General features: G+C 30.7%; 1 protein-coding gene across 1 annotated transcript; it reads left to right on the forward strand.

Moving 5' to 3' along the window:
* Positions 1-2163: 2163 nt before the first annotated feature.
* On the forward strand, positions 2164-9092 carry LOC142241346 (uncharacterized). Its single transcript, XM_075313129.1, has 3 exons — positions 2164-2213; positions 2386-2567; positions 8848-9092. Exons 1-3 carry the CDS (start codon positions 2164-2166, stop codon positions 8949-8951), a joined length of 336 nt encoding a protein of 111 aa, XP_075169244.1. The 3' UTR covers positions 8952-9092.
* Positions 9093-14789: the final 5697 nt, after the last annotated feature.

Genomic DNA, 14789 nt, shown 5'->3' on the forward strand with positions numbered 1-14789 from the left:
TCTGTTCGCTATTCTCCGCGCCGATCGATACTCCTCTAGAAGATGTGGTAATCTAAAGCGCTTCCATCGTGAGTATGCAATATCCCTTTCCCTTATAGCAGTCTTAATCGTGTCGTTAAACCATGGTTTAGTACCTGATTTCACTTTTTTTATTTCTATGAAAAATCTTGTCCAAATTTTATTTCTATAGAAAATTTTATTTCTATAGAAATTTTGCCCAAATTTTATTTCTATATAAAATTTTGTCCAAATTTTGTTTCTATAGAAAATTTTGTCCAAATTTTATTTCTATAGAAATTTTTGTCCACATTTGATTTCTATAGAAAATTTTATCCAAATTTTATTTCTGTAGAAAAATTTGTCCAAATTTTATTTCTATGGAAAAATGTTATCCAAATCTTGTTTCTATAGAAAATTCTGTCCAAATTTTATTTCTATAGAAAATTTTGTCCAAATTTTGTTTCTATAGAAAATTTTGTCCAAATTTTATTTCTATAGAAAATTGCTCAAATTTTATTTCTATATAAAATTTTGTCAAAATTTTATTTCTATAGAAAATTTTGTGCAAATTTTATTTCTATAGAAAATGTTGTCAAAATTTTATTTCTATAGAAAATTTTAAGAAAATTTTGCACATTATAGTAAGGTAAAGTTGGTGTCAATACATATCAGCTACACTGTATACCTGCTTTACCACATGTGGCTGAGATACCAATACGTGATTTTATATTAGTTGAGGATCACAATATTCAATTTCGATTACCAAGCACAGTTGCCACTTCAGCCAAAAACGATCTACCTAAAGTTGGCTTAATTTTACCAAATAAATACATTTTATTTATTTTTTTTTAAATTTTGTCTCTAATTTGTCAAATTTCTATCGAAAATTTTGTCCACTTTTTTATAGAAAATATCTTTAAAATTTTATTTCTATAGAAATTTTGCCCAAATTTTGTTTCTATAGAAAATTTCTTTAAAATTTTATTTCTATAGAAATTTTGTCCAATTTGTTTTCTAAAAAAAATGTTATCCAAATTTTATTTCTAAAGAAAATTCTGTACAAATTTTATTTCTATAGAAAATTTTGTACAAATTTTATTTCTATAGAAATTTTTGTTCAAATTTTATTTCTATAGAAAATTTTGTCAAAATTTTATTTCTATAGAAAATTTTGTCAAAATTTAATTTCTATAGAAAATTTTGTCAAAATTTAATTTCTATAGAAAATTTTGTCAAAATTTTATTTATATAGAAAATTTTGTCAAAATTTTATTTATATAGAAAATTTTGTCAAAATTTTATTTATATAGAAAATTTTGTCAAAATTTAATTTAAAAGTGAAATCTGAGTCTGAGATCAATATTTCGATGTGCTACAAACGGAATGGCAAAGTTAGTGAACCCCTCATCATATGGTGGATGGTGTAAAAAACAATCTATAATTCAAACAATTGATTAGTATTAATTTTCTTTAATTGGTACCACAATTAAATTTCCATCCCTGATACTATCGATACCAATAAGACAACGAATATTCTCACTTAAGATCTCATAAGAAATCTTATGCTTTAGAAACTCACGAAGAGATATTCATCCACCATATTTTATGTATGGCACGCGACTTTTTCAAGCAAGAATGGATTGATTGTTCCAAAAATATAAATTTCTTTAGGAATGAATGAATGTAATGGTAAAAATGGTCTGGCGAGACGAAAATGTGTTTTCCATACAATTGTGAATATGGGGGTATATGCTGAGTATTTATAGAACTCAGTGTCATCACATAAGCAGATGTAATTGTAAAATGCCGTCACAACGATTTCGAAAATCACAGTACACCATAGGCACGAGCTAAATTAAATTAAAGAATATATAAGATAAAGAATATATGGAACATATTTTGTAATGGGGTATTTCATGGTATACTTATGGAAATTTAATGCGTATATAGAAAAACTGACAATAGGTATATATCAGTTCTTTTAATATTGTGAAGTAAAGCCATATGACTCAGTCAACTAACCATGCATTACATTACCATTGTAGGGTATTGTGGTATAAAGCGCCAGCATTGTAAACAAATTACAGCATGAGCTATCGCCCTCTCGCCACCACACACCCAAAAAGAGGAGCTATTGCAATCATTAGTTTTCTTCAACTCATCATGGAAGTAAGACGTGATGTAGCTGCTTTGCCTACATATGATCAGTCGTGGTGTGTACTTGTGAATTGAACATTTTTTTAAATAAAAAAAAAATCCAATACTTTTAATTTTAAAAGCATTTATTAAAATTGAAAAGAAAAAAAATGAAATTAAATCTATTAAGATTACCAAAATAATGCAATTTTTATTAAATATGTGTTGTGATTTATTCTAATTTCATAGTGGTACTCCAGAGAAACCTATATGTTCCTCATTACTCAATGATGCTCTCAAGGATCCTATTTTAATATTTATTACCATTGCCGTGGTTATCGGATCATTTAGCCTGTTAAGTGGACTTTTCCTGTTGTGCCTGGTTTCAAAGACAATACAGGATGACACCTCGGAAGCTATACTTTTAGTTGGTAAGAATTTGTTGCAAAATGTCTTTTTGGTAGTAAACACTCGCAGTTTGTTTTTGTTAAACCCGGCAATATCGAGTGATCACAATTTTGGGGAATGAGTTTATAATGAATTCAATATTGCAAAACATTTTTATTACATTACAAATCTCTGATTAAGTTTATATGTAGCTGGTAAAAGACGCGGTTTCTTTAAATACATATATATTTTTTTAAAGAAGAACCCTAACTTGTTGTGCAGGAACCAAAGTCAATAAAATACTAAATACAAATACAAAAACAACCTTATACGTAGTAATATAGAGGTCAGTTAAATACTACAAAATAAAACAGGCACTTCAAAGTACAGATATTCATGATATAAAAAATATATATATATATATTCTCTTGATATAAAAAAGTTACAAATTAATTTCGCTGCAAGTAGGAGATATTGATGAGGAATGTGGGAGTTTCAAAGGTTCGTTCATCCAACCATCTTACAATCTAAAGGGTTCTTGTAGTTTAGTCAACGTATGGTTTTAACCTGAAATCCAAATAATAATAATGAAACAAGTAAGGAAAGTCTAAAGTCGGGCGGGGCCGACTATATTATAACCTATATTATAACCACTTCGTAGATCTAAATTTTCGATACCATATCACATCCGTCAAATGTGTTGGGTGCTATATATAAAGGTTTGTCCCAAATACATACATTTAAATAACACTCGATCTGGACAGAATTTGATAGACTTCTACAAAATCTATAGACTCAAAATTAAAGTCGGCTAATGCACTAGGGTGGAACACAATGTTAGTAAAAAAATGTGGGAAACGTTTAAACTTCGCAAAAGTTTATTTATGATTTACCGCTCGATATATATGTATTAGAAGTTTAGGAAAATTAGAGCCATTTTTACAACTTTTCGACTAAGCAGTGGCGATTTTACAAGGAAAATGTTTGTATTTTGACCATTTTTGTCGAAATCAGAAAAACATATATATGGGAGCTATATCTAAATCTGAACCGATTTCAACCAAATTTGGCACGCATAGCAACAATGCTAATTCTACTTCCTGTGCAAAATTTCAACTAAATCGGAGTTAAAAATTGGCCTCTGTGGTCATATGAGTGTAAATCGGGCGAAAGCTATATATGGGAGCTATATCTAAATCTGAACCGATTTCAACCAAATTTGGCACGCATAGCTACAATGCTAATTCTACTCCCTGTGGAAAATTTGAACTAAATCGGACAAAAAAATTGGCCTCTGTGGTCATATGAGTGTAAATCGGCCGAAAGCTATATATTGGAGCTATATCGAAATCTGAACCGATTTCAACAAAATTTGGCACGCATAGCTACAATGCTAATTCTACTCCCTGTGCAAAATTTCAACCAAATTGGGGTAAAACTCTGGCTTCTGGGACCGTATTAGTCCATATCGGGCGAAAGATATATATGGGAGCTATATCTAAATCTGAACCGATTTCTTCCAAAATCAATAGGGATCTATTCTGAGCCAAAACACATACTTGTGCCAAATTTGAAGTCGATTGGACTAAAACTGCGACCTTGACTTTGATTACAAAAATGTGTTCACGGACAGACGGACATCGCTATATCGACTCAAGAGCCCACCCTGAGCATTTTTGCCAAAGACACCATGTGTCTATCTCGTCTCCTTCTAGGTGTTGCAAACATATGCACTAACTTATAATACCATTTTCCACAGTGTGGAGCAGGGTATAAAAATATGGGAAACATTTAAATCTGAAGCAATTTTAAGGAAACTTCGCAAAAATTTATTTATGATTTATCACTCAATATATATGTATTAGAAGTTTAGGAAAATTAGAGCCATTTTTGCAACTTTTCGACTAAGCAGTGGCGATTTTACAAGGAAAATGTTGGTATTTTGACAATTTTTGTCGAAATCAGAAAAACATATATATGGGAGCTATATCTAAATCAGAACCGATTCCAACCAAATTTGGCACGCATAGCAACAATGCTAGTTCTACTCCCTGTGCAAAATTTCAACAAAATCGGAGTTAAAAATTGGCCTCTGTGGTCATATGAGTGTAAATCGGGCGAAAGCTATATATGGGAGCTATATCTAAATCTGAACCGATTTCAACCAAATTTGGCACGCATAGCAACAATGCTAATTCTACTCCCTGTGCAAAATTTCAACTAAATCGGAGTTAAAAATTGGCCTCTGTGGTCATATGAGTGTAAATCGGGCGAAAACTATATATGGGAGCTATATCTAAATCTGAACCGATTTCAACCCAATTTGGCACGCATAACTACAATGCTACTTCTACTCTCTGTGCAAAATTTCAACCAAATTGGAGTAAAACTCTGGCTTCTGGGACCGTATTAGTCCATATCGGGCGAAAGCTATATATGGGAGCTATATCTAAATCTGAACCAATTTCAACTAAATTTGGCACGCATAGCTACTATGCTAACTCCACTCCCTGTGCAAAATTTCAACCAAATTGGAGTAAAACTCTGGCTTCTGGGACCGTATTAGTCCATATCGGGCAAAAGATATATATGGGAGCTATATCTAAATCTGAACCGATTTCAATAAAATTGTGCACATTTGACTATAGTACCAATTGTACTCTTAGTGCAAAATTTCAACCAAATTGGGGTAATACTCAGGCTTCTAGGGCCGTATAAGTGCATATCGGGCGAAAGATATATATGGGAGCTATATCTAAATCTGAACCGATTTGTTCCAAAATCAATAGGGTTCTATTTTGACCCAAAACACATACTTGTGCCAAATTCGAAGTCGATTGGCCTTAAATTACTACCTAATCCCTTGGTTACAAAAATGTGTTCACGGACAGACGGATATGGCTACATCGACTCGGGAGCCCACCCTAAGCATTTTTGTCAAAGACACCATGTGTCTATCTCGTCTCCTTCTGGGTGTTGCAAACATATGCACTAACTTATAATACCCTGTTCCACAGTGTGGCGCAGGGTATAAAAACAAGTATATACGGCCGTAAGTTCGGCCGTAAGTTTGGCCAGGACGAATCTTATGTACCCTCCACCATGGATTGCGTAGAAACTTCTACTAAAGATTGTCATCCACCATCGAATTACTTGGGCTGCGGTAACACTTGCCGATGGCAAGGTATCTTAAAACTTCTTAACACCGTCGTCTAAATTGTAAGTTTGTCTACACAAGGTATATATTAAACAAAACAAGTATAAACGGCCGTAAGTTCGGCCAGGCCGAATCTTATGTACCCTCCACCATGGATTGCGTAGAAACTTCTACGAAAGACTGTCATCCACAATCGAATTACTTGGGTTGTGGTATCTTAAATCGTTTTCTAAATTGTGAGTTAGTCCATACGTGGTATATATTAGACAAAAAGGTATGTAAGTCTACAAATAATTACGAATCGATATGGACTTTTGCACGGTACGTAGGTAGCCAGAATTGAATTATGGGGGTCGCTTATATGGGGCCTATATACAATTATTGATATGGACCAATTTTTGTGTGATTCGGGATCGATTTATCTGAGGGCTATATATAACTATAGACCGATATGGACCTAGTTAGGCATGGTTGTTAACGGCCATATACTAGCACAATGTACCAAATTTCAACTCACTCGGATGAAATTTGCTCCTCCAAGTGGCTCCACAACCAAATCTCGGGATCGGTTTATATAGGGGCTATATATGATTATGGACTGATATGGACCACTTTTGGCATGGTTGTTAAATATCATATACTACCACCACGTACCAAATTTCAACCTGATCGGATGAATTTTGCTTCTCCGAAAGGCACCCGGAGTCAAATCTGGGGATCGGTTTATGTGGGTGCTATATATAATTATGGACTGATATGAAACAATTCCTGCATGGTTGTTGGATACCATATATTAACATCACGTACCAAATTTCAACCGAATCGGATGAATTTTGCTCTTCCAGGGGCTCCGGAGTTCAACTCTTGGGATCGGTTTATATAGGGACTACATATAATTATGGACCGATATGGACCAATTTCTGCATGGTTGTTAGAGACCATATACTAACACTACGTAGCAAATTTCAACCGAACCGGATGAATTTTGCTTCTCTTAGAGGATCCGCAAACCAAATCTGGGGATCGGTTCATATGGGGGCTATATATAATTATGGACCGATGAGGATCAATTTTTGCATAGTGGTTAGAGACCATATACTCTTAGAGGCTCCGCAAGCCAAATCGGGGGATCGGTTTATATGGGGGCTATATAAAATTATTGATCGATGTGCACCAATTTTTGCATAGTTGTAAGAGACTATATACTAACACCATGTACCAAATTTCAACCGGATCGGACAGTTTTATGTGCTTGAAAATATCTGCTACCTTTCCCCTTCCTTTTGCCGTATAAAATTCCTGTCCCGGAAGCTGCTTGTAGTCGGCTTTGACGTAGGTTTCGTCGTCCATTACCACGCAGTCAAACTTCGTCAGCATCGTCGTGTACAGCCTCCGGGATCGCGCTTTGGCCGTCGTATTTTGTTTATCATCGCTATTTGGAGTCACTACCTTCTTGTAAGTCGATAGTCCGGCTCGTTTTTTGGCTCGATGCACGGTTGTAGACGATACACCCAGCTTATTTGCGGCATCTCGAAGAGAGAGAGGTTAGGGTTTCGCTTGAAACTACCGGCAACTCTCTTTGTCGTCTCAGCGGCTTCCGGTTTTCTATTTCCCCCCGATCCAGACTTCCTGGCTGTCGACAAACGTTCCCAAACACTTTAATTACATTTGTAACGGTTGATTTGGCAACTTTTAGCGATTTTGCCAGTTTTGCGTGCGAGTAGCTCGGATTTTCGCGAAAATTTTGATACGCTGCTCTTCTTGCTTGGACGGCATTTTGACAACTGAAGAGTGAATTCCAAAATCAAAATAGGAGCAACATTCTACACACACACACCTTCAAAATGAGGGGTGTTCAGTTTTTTTAAATGCAAAATTGAATGAAATACGTCAAGTTTATATTGACCAAATTTTGACCGTATCACCCTGTACATAGTGACAGAAGGTGAAAGAACGCAAATCTGGCAGAACCCAAATTATATGGGTCTTTTATGTTATATACACGCTGATCACCTTAAACATGTTTCAAGAGCAAAATGTTCCTTTGCCACAAAAATGGGGGCTTCTCACCAAAAATATACATCAGATATATAATTTCCGAGAGTGAAATAACAAACATGTTGCCGGTCCAAAAATAAAATTTGTCTCTTGAAGCATGTTGATCATATTCCTTATCTGGGTATAAATAAAACCGATATTTATTGTACGGCCTTAGAAGGCGAATACTGACTCCACGTGCCAAATTCATGAGGTTCATCGAGAGATATACTAAGGTCAAATTCGGCTTGGTGTGTCAATTTGAGTAATTTCTATATTCAATAATCTCCACGAAATCCGATCCATGTTGACTAGTAGATTCAAGATCAATATAATTTCTCCTCCCAAAGTGAACCCTACACTCAAAAAAAAGTTTACTTGGATCCAAAGATTTTGACCTTCCTTTAAGGATTTTGGTATTGATTCCGAGCCAAAGATGCGGCTTCTTTAAAATAAGGAAATTTTTTACGGACCTCCCTGACTTTAAATCTAGGATCAATAAAATTAAAATTGGATACTGATCTCATTCATCGAGTTTTTATTTTCTTTTTGCGATATATTAATAAAGGTATTTATGTACAAACAAATTCCAATTTTAAAATCCAAATTATGCCAGGTACTTCAAAGTAAAAACTGTTTTCTTAATGCAAAAAAAAACTTTAAACCAAATATGCAAATCCTTAAAATAAGTCTTAGCCTATATTTGAAGCGTTTTTATCTTAAATTTAAAAATTCAATATGTCAGTTGAGTTAAAGACGATTTCTTTAAATTAAAAATGTTTTTCTTTATTTTAAGGAAAATTTGACTTACTTCAAAGATCTACAACTTCAGCAGAGAGACGCAAAGCTTCAAGATTTGTGTCCTAAATTTAATGGAAAAAATTTTTGAAGCAAGGATTATAAACTTTCTTTTAATTAAAATTTCATTGTTTTAAATAATTGTGTCCTTAGCATTGTATAAATTTTGAGTCCTAAAATTTAAGTTGCATAATATTCCATATTAGGTTAATATTTTTTTTTCAGTAAAGTTATACCAATATTTTATTATATATATTATTCAAAATTTCTTATTACCTTAACCCCATTTATATTTAATATCGTATTTTATCCCCACAAATTTAATTTTCCAGGTATTGGATTTTTTATCTCATCTGTAGCTTGTGTATCCTGGAAATTAACAACACGACGACAAATAGCTCATTTTATTGAGGCCATAAAAGAGGAGACTGTTTAAATTTGCATCAGATTACCGAGTTATAGCGTGGTAGTTGTTTAAGTAAATATGTTATGTAATGTAAATTTAATTACAATTTTTTTTATTTATTTCTCTTTACTAAGTTCCTATTTATTTATTTAACGAATACAGAAACAAAAACATGATTGAAAAAATTAAATATTTTATTTTTATTGGTTGTGCATGCCATTGGTTTACTGAGACTTATTTGCATGCCATTGCTCATTGGTTGCAATAAAAATATTTATTTATGAAATTTAAATTTATTTCATTTGCCAATTATTAATCATAAATACGAAAGCAATGAAATCGAATAATACGATAAAAATAATTAATTTGTGAAATATCGTGTGATGGTATGAGATAAAATGAAAGTGATATTATCAAAATGATGGTTCTATACTATAGTACACTAAAAAAATAGTGACAGTCCTTAAAATACGAGTTCCATTTTTTTTCTTAGCGTAAAAGACGCATTTGTCTGATACGTATTTACTGAAAAAAAAAATTTTCAGTAAATACGTTTTGTCATTAAAGTAAGATTTTTACTTGAAATATGATATAATTTTTGCACTTATGTTGAACCCAAAATTCCAAATCTAAAATTTTAAATGCAAAACTTCCCAGCAAAAAAATTGAAGTTCTTCTAAAGGTACCACTTGAAAAGCTCTTCCAAAAATGTCCTCCTTTTTTAATGGATTATTTTAACCTTTTCGAGTAAGAATTAATTTTTAATGAAAGAGTAGTGCAAACGTTCATTTTGGATCCGGAAGTTGTACAAAATTAGCATAGAAGCGATGAATTTAATAGGTAGGACGGATGTCCACCATCTCAAAAACTTCGAATTAAAAAATTTTGTGATATTTGGCCAAATATTTTTATACCCTCCATCATAGGATGGGGGTATATTAACTTTGTCATTCCGTTTGTAACACATCGAAATATTGCTCTAAGACCCCATAAAGTATATATATTCTGGGTCGTGGTGAAATTCTGAGTCGATCTAAGCATGTCCGTCCGTCCGTCTGTTGAAATCACGCTAACTTCCGAACGAAACAAGCTATCGACTTGAAACTTGGCACAAGTCGTTGTTATCGATGTAGGTCGGATGGTATTGAAAATGGGCCATATCGGTCCACTTTTACGTATAGCCCCCATATAAAGGGACCCTCAGATTTGGCTTGTGGAGCCTCAAACAGAAGCATATTTCATCCGATCCGCCTGAAATTTGGTACATGGTGTTGGTATATGGTCTCTAACAACCATGCAAAAATTGGTCCACATCGGTCCATAATTATATATAGCCCCCATATAAACCGATCCCCAGATTTGGCTTGCGGAGCCTAAAAGAGAAACAAATTTCATCCGATCCGGCTGACATTTGGTACATGGTGTTAGTATATGGTCTCTAACAACCATGCAAAAATTGGTCCACATCGGTCAATAATTATATATAGCGCCCATATAAACCGATCCCCAGATTTGGGTTCCGGAGCCGCAAGGAGAAGCAAATTTCATCCGATCCGACTGAAATTTGGTACATGATATTGGTATATGGTCTCTAACAATCATGCAAAAATTGGTCCACATCGGTTCATAATTATATATAGCCCCCATATAAACCGATCCCCAGATTTGGCTTGCGAAGTCTCCAAGAGAAGCAAATTTCATCCAATCCGGTTGTAATTTGGAACATGGTGTTAGTATATGATCTTTAACAACCGTGCCAGAATTGGTCCATATCGGTCCATAATTATATATAGCCCCCATATAAAACGTTCTCCCGATTTGACCTCCGGAACCTCTTGGAGGAGCAAAATTCATCCGATCCGGTTCAAATTAGGAACGTGGTGTTAGTATATGGTCGCTAACAGCATTACCAAAATTGGTCCAATCACACAAAAATTGGTCCATATCGGTTCATAATCATGGTTGCCACTAGAGCCAAAAATAGTCTACCAAAATTTTATTTCTATAGAAAATTTTGTCAAAATTTTATTTCTATAGAAAATTTTGTCAAAATTTTATTTCTAGAGAAAATTTTGTTAAAATTTTATTCGGCTCATAATAAAATTTTCATCATTGTCAAAATTTTATTTCTATAGAAAATTTTGTTCAAATTTTATTCGGTTCATAATCATGGTTACCACTCGAGCCAAAAATAATCTACCAAGATTTTATTTCTATAGACAATTTTGTCAAAAGTTTATTTCTATAGAAAATTTTATGAAAATTTTATTTCTATAGAAAATTTTGTTAAAATTTTATTTCTGTAGAAAATTTTGTCAAAATTTTATGTCTACTTTGTCAAACTGAATTATATACGTATTGGATCGATCTTTTTTGATTTAATATATACCACGTATGGACTTACATACAATTTAGAAGATGGTGTTAGGAGGTTTTAAGATACCTTGCCATCGGCAAGCGTTACCGCAACTTAAGTAATTCGATTGTGGATGGCAGTGTTTAGAAGAAGTTTCTACGCAATCCATGATGGAGGGTACATAAGCTTCGGCCTGGCCGAACTTACGGCCGTATATACTTGTTTTTTATAAATTGTTATGATTTTAATTTATTGTAACGCTTGTCTGAAACGTTTAACTTCAAAAATTAACTGTTTTTAACTTATTTGAAACAAAAAAGTTAAAATTACCCATTAGAAGTATATAAAAAGCGAGTTATAATAAATTGAATTAACAGAGTATGACAAAATTTTTGTACTAAACTAAGGGTCATAGCGCAAGAAAAAAAATAAAAAAAATTATATTGGAAAGTTATTTTTCTCATATCCCCTAAACTAAACGTTCTAGAGCAAAAATGGACTTATTTTTGTGATCTTGTCCAAGAAATCCAAAATTCCACAAAAATTCCAAATATACAGTTACAGTAACACTTATTTTATTTATATCTCCCGAACTAAGCATCCTACTGCAAAGAAACGTTTGATTCGAAATCTCCCCCAAATAAATACAACATTTCATCAAATTCCTTAAAAAATATTTATTTAACTTAGTTTGTTCTCCTAGGATGGATACCTACATCCAAGCTCGAAAGGGATGTTATATTGTAATCACCTCAAAAAATCAAAATCCTGATAAATGAAAGCTGACTTGAACAACTTATACCGAAAGGGATACATATTCGTTATTACCTCAAAGAATCTTGAATAAGTGAAAATTTTATATGAAAAACTTATTTTGTTGCTATCTCGTAAATTATGTATCGTAAACAGGTTGTACCGAAAACATGTTGTCCAAACCTGTTTCACGAGCAAAATGTTTTTTTTTTTTGGAAGTGAAGATCGAATTGAATGGAAATAAAATTTTAAAAAAAATTCTCTATAGAAATAAAATTTTGACAAAATTTTCTATAGGAATAAAATTTTGACAAAATTTTCTATAGAAATAAAATTTTGACAAAATTTTCTATAGAATTAAAAATTTCTATAGAAATCAAATTTTGACAAAATTTTCTATAGAAATAACATTTTGACAAAATTTTCTATAGAAATAACATTTTGACAAAATTTTCTGTAGAAATCAAATGTCGACAAAATTTTCTATAGAAATAAAATTTTGACAAGATTTTATATAGAAATAAAATTTTGACAAAATTTTCTATAGGAATAAAATTTTTACAAAATGCAATTTTCTATATAAATAATATGTTGACAAATTTTTCTATAGAAAAAAAAATTTTACAAAATTTTTTATAGAAATATATTGTTGACAAAATTTTCTATAGAAATAAAATATTTACAAAATTTTCTGTAGAAATAAAATTTTGACAAAATTCTCTATAGAAATAAAATGTTGACAAATTTTCTATAGAAATAAAATTTTGACAAAATGCAATTTTCTGTAGAAATAAAATGTTGACAAAATTTTCTATAGAAATAAGATTTTGACAAAATTTTCTATAGAAATAAAATTTTGACAAAATTTTATATAGAAATAAAATTTTGACAAAATTTTATATAGAAATAAAATTTTGACAAAATTTTCTAAAGGAATAAAATTTTTACAAAATGCAATTTTCTATATAAATAATATGTTGACAAATTTTTCTATAGAAACAAAATTTTGACAAAATTTTTTATAGAAATATATTGTTGACAAAATTTTCTATAGAAATAAAATATTGACAAAATTTTCTATAGAAATAAAATTTTGCCAAAATTCTCTATAGAAATAAAATGTTCACAAAATTTTCTATAGAAATAAAATTTTGACAAAATGCAATTTTCTGTAGAACTAAAATGTTAACAAAATTTTCTGCAGAAATAAAATTTTGACAAAATTTTCTATAGGAATAAAATTTTGACAAAATGCAATTTTCTACAGAAAAAAAATTTTGACAAAATTTTGTGTAGAAATAAAATTTTGACAAAATTTTCTACAGAAATAAAATGTTGACAAAATGTTCTATAGGAATAAAATTTTGACAAAAAATTCTATAGAAATAAAATTTTGACAAAATTTTCTTTATAAATACAATTTTGACAAAATGGAATTTTCTGTATAAATAAAATGTTGACAAAAATTTTCTATAGAAATAAAATTTTGACAAAAATTTCTATACAAAATTAAATGTTGACAAAATTTTCTATAGGAATAAAATTTTGAGAAAATTTTCTATAGAAATAAAATTTTGACAATATTTTCTATAGAAATAAAATTTTGAGAAAATTTTCTATAGAAATAAAATTTTGACAATATTTTCTATAGAAATAAAATTTTGAGAAAATTTTCTATAGAAATAAAATTTTGACAAAATTGTCTATAGGAATAAAATCTTGAGAAAATGTAATTTTCTATAGAAATAAAATGTTGACAAAATTTTCTATAGAAATAAAGTTTTGACAACATTTTCTACAGAAATAAAATGTTGAAAATTTTTCTACAGAAATAAAATGTTGGCAAAATTTTCTATAGGAATAAAATTTTGACAAAATTATCTATAGAAATAAAGTTTTGACAAAATTTTCTATAGAAATAAAATTTTGACAAAAATTTCTATAGAAATAAAATTTTGACAAAATTTTCCACAGAAATAAAATGTTGACAAAATTTTCTATAGCAATAAAATTTTGACAACATTTTCTATAGAAATAAAATTTTGACAAAATTTTCTATAGAAATAAAATTTTGACAAAATATTCTATAGAAATAAAATTTTGACAAAATTTTCTGTAGAAATAAAATTTTGACAAAATTTTCTATAGAAATAAAATTTTGACAAAATTCAATTTTCTATAGAAATAAAATGTTGACAAAATTTTCTATAGAAATAAAATTTTTGCAAAATTTTCTATTGAAATAAAATTTTGACAAAATTTTCTATAAAAATAAAATTTTGACAAAATTTTCTACAGAAATAAAATGTTGACAAAATAAAATTTTGACAAAATTGTCTATAAATTTTCTGTAAATTCAATATCTTTAAACAATTTTAATTTGCGTGTCAGTCATACTATCGAAGTCCATTGAATAAGTTCTCCCTTTATGTAGAAGTAGTAACTTCCCCTGTTTGATGCAAGCTAAAATTGTTAAGACGTTTAAAATTCGACACATTTACAATTTATGGGATATTTATACAACCCAAAAATGTTCATTAAGTATATAGCTTGTGAAATAATAATGAAAAATATAATTATGAAACTAGTTTCAAATTTTGGTTGATTATTTTTGCCTCGAGTTGCAATCGTGATCGTAAAGCAGAACGGGCGATCACTCTACGAACTTAAACCTCCCATAAATATTATGAAAAAAAATCGAATTTTGATTCCAGATAGAAAATAAACTGAATTTATAGTTACACTCAAGAAATCTAAAA

The sequence above is a fragment of the Haematobia irritans genome, chromosome 5 (assembly GCF_050003625.1).
Source record: "Haematobia irritans isolate KBUSLIRL chromosome 5, ASM5000362v1, whole genome shotgun sequence".
In the NCBI taxonomy this organism is placed as follows: domain Eukaryota; kingdom Metazoa; phylum Arthropoda; class Insecta; order Diptera; family Muscidae; genus Haematobia; species Haematobia irritans.

Bases quoted from the DNA above. Each gene is read 5' to 3' on its own strand.
- LOC142241346 (XM_075313129.1), top strand. From the start codon at position 2,164: ATGGAAGTAAGACGTGATGTAGCTGCTTTGCCTACATATGATCAGTCG. The intron at 2,214-2,385 runs GTGTGTACTTGT...CTAATTTCATAG, and splicing joins CCTACATATGATCAGTCGTG to TGGTACTCCAGAGAAACCTA. The intron at 2,568-8,847 runs GTAAGAATTTGT...TTAATTTTCCAG, and splicing joins GGAAGCTATACTTTTAGTTG to GTATTGGATTTTTTATCTCA.